At 37.1% G+C, this 9,876-nt stretch overlaps 1 protein-coding gene across 1 annotated transcript; it reads left to right on the top strand.

The window, feature by feature from the left end:
* The first annotated feature begins 6,686 nt into the window (after positions 1–6,686).
* On the top strand, positions 6,687–9,807 carry LOC143592647 (origin of replication complex subunit 6-like). The gene is made up of 10 exons (XM_077072519.1): positions 6,687–6,806; positions 6,884–6,930; positions 7,733–7,837; positions 7,929–8,009; positions 8,106–8,217; positions 8,307–8,369; positions 8,452–8,539; positions 8,652–8,722; positions 8,814–8,910; positions 9,686–9,807. Exons 1-10 carry the CDS (start codon positions 6,687–6,689, stop codon positions 9,757–9,759), a joined length of 858 nt encoding a protein of 285 aa, XP_076928634.1. The 3' UTR covers positions 9,760–9,807.
* The last annotated feature ends 69 nt before the right edge of the window (positions 9,808–9,876 follow it).

Raw genomic sequence — 9,876 nt, 5'->3', positions numbered from 1 at the left:
GATACTGCGAACCGGCATCGACCCAAATGATGCCTCTTACAATTCTTACACAATGGGTAGTTGGAATTGAAACCACCCTTCCTCCTATCCACATCTTTTCCCTTGTAACGATTATTTCCCTTTCCTTTCTTGTCATTCGTGGAATATTCCTTCTTGTCCTCATCTTTGTTACGGATCAGACCATTCATCAAATAACCAGCCAGTTCCATGGCGGATTCGGCTGTCTGTGGAATATGAGACCTTACCATGTCTCTTATCTCTCTCGGTAAACCCCATATGTAGTGGGTTACTTTGTTTGATTCGGGTGTTACCAATTGAGGCACAAGTCTACAATACTCTTGGAATTTGGTATTATAGTCTCTCAGATTAGTCCCGGTCACTTTGTGATTAAGAAACTTGGTTTGGATTAAGTCGGTCTCATGCATCGGACAATACTTCTGCAACACCAGATCTTTAAACTCTTCCCACGTCAACTGGTACATGGTTCTCCTACCTCTTGTCATCAATAGAGTGTTCCACCACTCTAAGGCTTCCCCTTTAAACATTTGTGCCGTGTACTGAATCTTTTCCTCCTCAGTACATTTGCTTATTATGACAATTGATTCCATTTCTTCAAGCCATCTTATGGTGGCTATGGCTCCTTTGTCGCCATAAAACTCTTTTGGTCCACAGTTCTTAAAATCTTTAAACAAACAACCTTCAATTCGTAACTTTTTCTTAAAGGTTTGGTGGACCTTTTCACCATTGGTTGATCCCTGATCACTTCCTTTATCTTAAGGGGTAGGATTAGGACGGGATTTGGATTTGACAGACTTATTGTGTTGTCGGTTTTCACTTTGATGGACAGATTTTTCTTTCATAGCGGGTAATAAGGTATTCATGGCATTGATCATTTCTTGCATTTTAGTTATCAACTGCTCACGGTTTTCTTGAGCAAGCTCGGTTTTTTATTGGTTACTTTTAGCATTCGAAGCTTCCTTATTTTGGGAGGGATTATCTTGTTTCGACATTAAGGAAAATACATAACTAAAAGTTTTTTTTATTTATATCACAAATAGGAGTACACAACGTCAACTCCTATTACCATAGACTCTAAGAACAACGATACCATCATAAGTAAAACAGACTTATTCTAGGAACAACCGATACTACTACAACGGAACAAGAAACAAACGATGCAACTACAACGGAGTGGGGAACGGATGGTGCAACTTCAATGGAGTGGGATTCTCAATCCTTCATGTATTTTTTTATCATCTTCTTCAACTTACTACACTTGTGTAGTAACTTCTTTTCCACCTTCTTCTTTTTGCTACTCTCCGTAGCCAACTTTTTCCGCATCTCATCGGTCTCATGAAGTGCCCCGATCAAGATGCTCTTCTTGGGACTGAGGGATGAGACTTGGATATTCGTAATGAGGCGGTGGATCACAGTATCCCATCATGACTATGTCATAATGGTTCCTTGGATACGATGGTGGTGGACTGGATTCAACTGGCATGTTGTGAAAAACTTCCGCAGCCTTTTCTTGCTGCCTGATTTCTTCTGCTTGTTCCGAGATGGTTGGAATGACACCAGTGAAAGGTGGAAAACTACCTGTAAGTGCTTGGACATACAGATCTTGTGGATCATAATGAGGGGACAGGTAAAACAACGGTTGCTGACAGCCCATACTTGGTGGACAGTCACATCCTGGGTGGTTTTGCACCTCAGGGTTCCTCTCATCAATGTTCATCTTATTTGAAATCTCTTCATCTGGCTCTTTTTCCGGGTCTTCTTCTGATTCTTCCTCCACTTCCTCTTCTGACTCAATTTCTTCTTCAGGGTCTTCTTCTAGTTCAACTTCCACATTACTTTGATTCACCTCAATCCGAATGGTCTCCGGTTGTATCACTCTCATCTTAGGTATCCTTGATGGACCTGAAACAGAATGAGGAGAATCCGTGGGATTATAGACTAGAGTTCTTGGGCCAGAGTAAATCTACATACAGCTTGGGGTACCCTCCTTGGGATTGGACTTAGCTGGTTCGTCAACTTCCAAACACCTATTCTTCATTACCTATAAAACAGTTATAAAATATGTCAGCAACACATGCTGGTGAATACGCTGACACAAAACATTTAAGTTACTTAGTTATCCCCTCGGGTATCTTATAACCAGGCCCATCGTGGCTTAGGAAACCGCCAAGTTAAATTTACTATTATAAACCTCCAGTTATACTTGAAACCTCTCGGTGATACCGCAACATCGAGGTCTTAGCAACTATCAATATACACGAGATAATCCCCTCTCAGACATTACTTAGGTTCGGCCCAACGTGGCGGAGGCATTAGCAAGTGTGATACGGTGTGCCCACCGTCTACCCACATATGTAAGGATCCAAACAAACGTATACAATAGCCTGAGGGCCAGCATTACTTTTGTTTATAAAGTTTTAAGGATATAATCCCATGCAAACATTCACAGACTTGTTTTATAAAAAGTTGGACGTATTCACCTTTCTTCTTGGTTGGTGTTTCTCACCAATTTGTCTCGTTACCTCGGACCTATAGTACGAGAATAACATTTTATAAGTACTAGATCAACGATCTAGCTTCGGACCTTTAGTCCGATTACATAACCTTTACCTTGACATTTTATCTCTTTATAAATATAAGGACCTCTAGTCCTTACTTTTGTTAATCATTTATAAACTACGTTTCTTCTTCAAGAAGAAAGGTACATTTCACATTTCTTTTATCATAAGAAATATTTATGAAATCTTTAAAATAAAGACATAATATTTCATAAAAAATCTATTTTTCACTTTATTATATGATCAAGGTATGGGCTATATCCCTGACTAGGGTCTAAACCATTTATAATATAATAATCGGGCAGAACCCCTACCTTAAATGGCTTATTACTCGAAATGCCTATGCTCTACTTGGACCACACTTTTATTTGGACCGCACTTCTACTTGGAGGTAAGTCGAGAGAGTATTTAGGTAGGGTTATGACGTGCATTTCGAGGTAAGACTTGTCGGGATATCGCCATATCGGTGCCGTGGCACGCTTATCGAGGTAATGTGTGATTGGGAGAGTGAGTTGGATGAATGAGGAACACCCCATGCCGACCTATTTATAGAAATTTTCTTGCAACTTCGCTTATCGCGAAGCTGCACTAGCTTCGCTGAGTCGCCGCGTAGGCTTGCCACGTGTCGCTACGGTATCGCCACGTGTCCTGCATCCATGCGTATCGCGAAGATGCAAAACTTTAATTCTGTTCATTTTTAGTCCCTGATCTTTTGGTAACTAGCCATATCTTAATTTCGTCTCATCATCCAAAAATACAAAGGCGGCTCTTGGCGATGCGAGCGTGCGAAGTGCAAAGTGCGCCATCAAAGCGCCACATTGCGTCCATCGCCCGAGCCCATGCGCGTCGGGTGCTTCGCACCCTCCGCTAGGACTAGAGAGAGTGGTTGGCCACATAAGAACATTTCCATGGAATGTTCTCTCCTTATAAAGTGCTTTAAATTTCTTTCTTCCTCCGATATGGGATAGAGTCTCCTTACTTCAATCCCTTAACATAAGCTACTTCCATTCTTTGTCTTGTTTTTCTCTTTACTTTTACCATGAATATTTGTAGCCCCTAAGTTTTATTAGTTTGTCAAATTTGGACCAAATTTTCGTGATGTTACAGAGGCTTTATCGCCCCAAACACCACGCGAGGGCTGCATGGACGAGACGGCAAGAAGTGGGGCTTCAAAATTTGAACGGGTGGTAAGGAGCCTTTAAGAGATGATTGTTGACAAATGGTGGGACCCAAGTGTAAAGTGATAACGCTTTAAACTACAATGGGCCTTTAATGTTAAAACTTCACTGTTGTCTACTCGGTAGTTTAGCATGGCTTTAAAGCACATCCACAAGCGTTATAGGCAGTGTTTTTGAGACCGGATGGGGAATCAGCCACATGACATGTTCGGTTATATGTAGTTCACTCGCTTCTTAAAAAACCGGCTAGTTTGGAGCGGTCTACCGATCCAACTAGAAAACCGGATCAGTGGTTTTCTATGGGGAAAATGTATATATATTTTTTAATTTAACATATTTTCAACCTTAGCCGTCATTTTAAGAATGTATATTGGTTTTTATTAATCATAACTATTGTAACATTTCGGGTTTTATCGTATTTGTTTATTTTCGTTGTACGAACATCTTTTGGCTCGTAATCTTTAATAATAATATACTTTAATAAGTAATTAAGTTTTCTTAATGTTCATTTCAAGCCCTTCATGTTTCATACTATGTTTAATTATGATTTATAGAAGTAATAATTCAATAAATGATCAAAATCTAAAACACAAAGACTAATTGTGACAACTTGTGAAATCTGGACATCCGCACCACTGGAGCGTCGCGCGGCGGCGGGTCTGTGGCCGGCCGCGCAACGTGGTGGACCACCTGCATCTTTTGATTTGTGAAATCTTGTTTTTAAACTCGTTTTTTGTATAAAATTGATTATTTTAGGCACGTTTGAGTAAATTAAGGACCAAGTAAACGTATTATAATCAAGATACAAGTTCTAAATCGTTTCCCCTTGCCCAAGATCAGATCTTTATGGTTATTTCAATGATTCTCTCATTAAAATCATATATTCTTACTTAAACGAATGACAAGTCCAAAATTAGTTCGTTTTTGCTACTTCTATATAAACAACTCATAATCTCTACCACAAACCTTCACACCAAACCCTAGAGGAGCCTCTCCAGCCGTCACCCTCTCTGCACATCTTAAAATTCTTTGATTTTTGCTCATCTGGTTGAAGACACAAGCCTTGACGTTTGACTTCGCTTATACGTTGATCTTTGACTCCACTTCTTGATTGATTCTTTCACTTTCCGGGTAAGTTGTAAACTGTAAAATCATTCATATACATTCCCTAGTCAATAACCTTTAATCAATTTATGAGATTGAAGGGTGTTGACTGGTCAATCGCTTTAAAACCCGTTAAAGGGCAAAACAGTCAACAAGTTTGACTTTCCGTTTTCTCATACTTCTGGTCAGATTCAACGTTCGGTCCATAAAACTTTTATTTTCGTAACGAAATTTTAAGGCAACTGAACAAAACCTGACTTTTGACTCGCTGTTCGGATTCTGGTCAGTACCAGCTCGCTTAAATCTTAAAACAAACATAACTTGAATTCTAAACGTCGGTTTGGATTGATTCCAGTGACAACAAGTTCGTTTTTAATTATATTATCATATCCTAAAATATCAAATTATGAATTGGTTATATCGTTTTACGTGTAGCGGACGACTCGCTTATTCGTTAGCTCGCTTATTCGTATTTATACTCATTTGTCATTAATCTAAGGTGAGTTTATCATTCCCCTATTTTACAACTTTTCTAATCGTTTTGGGGACATATGCGTACCTATCCGTATTTCATGTTATATATATATATATATATTCAAACAAATGCATATCAAACATACGTACTACTTGCTTACTTGTGTTACTATTCATTCATTTGTATATTGGGATTACTATTCATTCATTCGTATAGTGGATGTTCCTGCTAGTGACCAACGCCCGATTCGCTTGGCAACGGTCTACGTACTTGTTTATGGTTTGATTATATTTACCGCACCTATCACGTTATACTTATTTATATTGTTGTGTCAAAACTGGTGATATTATCACTCAACTTTATGTTGACAAACTCCATTTTATAAGCATATGCAGGTTGCTTGTATTGAAGATTGAAGTTTGGACACGTAGACAAGACCTTAGGATATAATCAAGATTATTATTTGAGCTTATATTCATATTTGTAAATTGTTTGTTATAATTGGATAATGTGTGTATTATTTGAATAAAATAATTAATTAGATATTGTCACATTTTATATATGGTAGTATCTTCGAGCTGTGAACAATCAGATCACGCCCCGACATTTCCGCCTTATGTTGGGGTGTGACAACTATTGCCTTTTGGTTACTGCCGGTCCCAACTAATGAATTGGCTATTGACGATCCCAACTTTTAATGTATTTGTTCATAATAGTCCGAGACTAACAGAATCCTAACACCGTTGGTTTCAGGTTGTCGAAAAAACGTTTTTGGCCAGAAAACTCAAATTTGTTGCCGGAAAACACCACCTGAACACCACAACCACTACCAATTGACTCACCGTCAACCAACTACTACCACTTGAGCACCATCAGCCGATTCCGACGATGGTTCTGTGGTTTCCGGTGACCTCAATAATTGAGGTTTTTACTAGAAAAAGGTTCCTAAAGGTCCGATATAAAGTTGGGACCGTCAGCAGCCAATTCGTTAGTTTGGACCTGTAGTGACCAAAGACGATAGTTAAGATTATGAACCGGCAGCTCGTCCAGTGCAGTATCCGATCTAGTTATGAAAACACCTGCTACATGACTGTAAAGGAAAATATTAAATAAAAAAGAAACAAAAAAGGAAAAAAAAAAAGAAAAAAAGCAAGCAACTACATAGGGCAAAAAAAAAACTACAGAGGGCAAAAATGGCGTGCTAGTGCTTGTGGTTTGTTTCAAATGGCGCGAAAAGGAAAACTATCAAGCACACCAGATTCAACATTCCCGCCATGGCTATTCACCAATATCATCATTCATCCCTCACATTCACAACCACATAAAACAAACCGTGTTCTCTAATAATCGGACATGGATCTGTCTGAGTACGCAAGGAAATTAGGTCTTTCGGATCCGAAACAAGTCGTCCGTAAAGCCGCGGAGCTCCGTCGCGTTTCGGATCTTCAATTCGATTCATCCAGCGCCGGAATTGTAAGTATTATTATTAGTTTATTAGTTATTACAGTTCCGTTGCTTACTGTTGATTGATTTGTTTGACCTAATTACAGGGAGAGATTTGTAAATCGATCATCTGCTTAGAGATTGCTGCTAATATGTACGTGCTAGTTAAATAGTTGCTGATTATTGTTTCTTCGATTGATAATTAACACTCTGTAAATGAACCGAAGGCTTTGAGAACTGTTTGGTAGGGAGTTTGTTTATGTTTGTTCGTTGAACGAATATGAGTAAGGAGTTTTGTTAGATTAACTAAATGAATGAATGAACACGGGCATCTACTATGTTAGTTCAATTGTGTTTGTGAATGAACAACGCCTTGTTCAAGCTTTTATCGGAAAAGTGAACGGTTCACTAACACCTAACCGAATGAGATTTCTTGTTCGTGTTCCGTCATTAAGGAAATGAACTCGTTTGTGAACAGTTCATGAACACAAACAAAGTTCGTGTTTCTTAATATTCATATTTGTATCTGAATTTTACATATCGATTAATCGCATAATACTCGTATATATTTTTGTTTTGTAGTTAATAATTTTGGAAATCTATATGATAAGTTTATTAAAGTTATTAAAAAGTATTAAATACTTTAATATTAAAAAGTAGTAAATACTTTAATAAACATAAACAAATGAACAAACAAACAAAACATTAACGAACATAAATGTACGTAAACGAATGTAAATGGACACATTATCGAACGCTCACGAACACAATGGAATGAACATGGTCTCTGTTCGTGTTCGTTCATTTAATGGTTGTTCATGTATTAAACGAACAAACATAAACGGACTTCCTGCTGAACAGTTTACTAATTGTTCGGTTTATGTTTGGTCCATTTACAGCACTATGAAAATGTATGCGCGATGATAAAAGTGATTATCTATCCCTAATAACTGCAGGATGCAAGTGCTATTTGATCGCCAAGCTGCAATCATGTTAAGTGGAATGTCCGACAAGGCGTACATCAGATCCTTCAACGTGATGCAGAATGGAATCGGTATCAAGTATGTTATTGTTTCTTTGTTTTCTATATCATCACTGCACTTATGATCCAATTACACATTGAAATTTGAACTGTCACTTGATGAATTGCAGGAATAAGCTTGACATTAGGGAATTAGCTATTCAATTTGGATGTGTTAGGCTTATCCCTCTTGTTCAGAAAGGACTATCACTGTAAGTTATTTTCCCTCTTTATTTCATCAACATATCAATTATAGTTTTATAGTTTCTTTACTGGTTAATTGGTAGCTAAATTTGATTTAATTACAGTTACAGAGAGCGGTTTATTGCATCATTACCTCTTTCACGTCGGGCTAGTGCAGACTTCTCACGGCCTGTATTCACTGCCACAGGGTTTTACTTGTGTGCCAAAAAGCATAAGGTATATCAAACTTTTTTTTTAGCATGTAGAAGTTGTAATTATTTAGAAACATAATTGTATTTCTGACATTAATTTGGCTCATTATACAGCTCAAGGTTGACAAGAGTAAGTTAATTGAACTTTCTGGCACATCTGAAGATGAGTTTTCAAGTGTAAGAATCAGTTCTAGTGTCACAAAACTTTAGTCTATAATTGTGTAAATTATAGAATCTTGATTTATGAATCAATGTGCAGGTATCTACCTCCATGAAGGACCTTTGTCATGATGTTTTTGGCGTGTCAAAGGAAAAGAAAGATCCAAAATCTGTCAAAGTTAACCGAGGTATTGCGTCATTTACTTTCAACAAAGTAATAATATTTTCACTTGTTATTACTTTTATAATAGAATGCAAATAACTTAAAAAATTTGTATATTATTCTTTATTATGTTGTAGACTTGTTAGATGCTTTACCTGAGAAAAGGCAAGCTGAGGATGGTGGCTATTCATCTGATGAAGGCGAAGATGTATAACTTTTATTTATATTATTTATTGTTTCTGTATTATATGTATATTGAGTATGTCCCTTATATATATACATTTTGTTATGTATTGCAGCTTTCAGCCTACAAGAAACGTAAGCGTGAGGAAAACCACAAATACGAGGAATGGAAATCTACTGTAGTAGAATCTAATAAGCAAAGCAAAGATAAAGGTAATTCCAACCCATTTACTAATAAACAATCATGTTTGATCTCTAAAGGGTAAAACAGGCAAAGTAAAAAAGAATAGTTAAGAGTGGAATGGATCAAACTGGTCTAAAGTTGTATGTTCGAATAGGCCTGTAAAAGAACCAAACACGAACAGCCAAACAGGGCATTTTCGTGCTCTTTCGTTTAACTTTAGCTGAACAAACAATCGAACACGAACAGTTAAATACACGGGATCTTCTTGTTCGTGTTGGTTGGTTAAGAAAATAAACGTGTTCATGTTTGCTCTTTAATAGTGCAAACTAACGATTCATGAATACAAACGAACATGTACGAATGAAAATAACTGAACATAGATGAACGAATATAGCTGGGCGAACACTAATTAAAAGTAAGCATGAATAGTTGTAATGGGTGATATTTTAATTTAATAAAACTAAACTAGATTGTAATGGGATTGACAATTTAGTTTAATTCATAAATGAACACGCTTAAATGAATGTAGATTGTAGACTAACGAACATAAATGAATGTTCACGAACATAAATAAACGGACGTGACAGGTGTTCATGTTTTCCCGTTTAACTAAATGAATAAAAAGTTTTGCTCTTGTTCATTCAATCATTCGCTATGGGCGGGATTTACTGTGTATGGTTGTAATTATGTTGCTATTGCACCTATGCATCCCTTTAATGTTTAAAGGGTTTGCGTGCCAAATTGGCCCGACCCGATTTCAACGTGTAAAGTTTATTTGTTTTGACACATCATTTCTTTTTGTAGTTGCGGTTAAAAAAACCAAACAAGCGCGGCTCAATTTTTTAAAGAGAGATCCAGGAAACGAAGTTGGAGTGTAAGCTTTTTTGCTCATATTGCCTCAATATATCAGGAACACAGTTTTGAACTTTTTTGTTTAATTAAGCCATTTAATTATTTATTGTTATTGTCAAACAATACATGGATTATGAAGAAAG

Source organism: Bidens hawaiensis, unplaced genomic scaffold, assembly GCF_021521415.1.
Source record: "Bidens hawaiensis isolate Kalapana, Puna unplaced genomic scaffold, B.hawaiensis_p1.1 tig00041133_1, whole genome shotgun sequence".
In the NCBI taxonomy this organism is placed as follows: Eukaryota; Viridiplantae; Streptophyta; class Magnoliopsida; order Asterales; family Asteraceae; genus Bidens; species Bidens hawaiensis.
This window is presented reverse-complemented; position numbering and strand designations above follow the sequence as displayed.

Bases quoted from the DNA above. Each gene is read 5' to 3' on its own strand.
- LOC143592647 (XM_077072519.1), top strand. From the start codon at position 6,687: ATGGATCTGTCTGAGTACGCAAGGAAATTAGGTCTTTCGGATCCGAAA. The intron at 6,931-7,732 runs GTACGTGCTAGT...TAATAACTGCAG, and splicing joins TTAGAGATTGCTGCTAATAT to GATGCAAGTGCTATTTGATC. The intron at 8,370-8,451 runs GTAAGAATCAGT...ATCAATGTGCAG, and splicing joins CTGAAGATGAGTTTTCAAGT to GTATCTACCTCCATGAAGGA.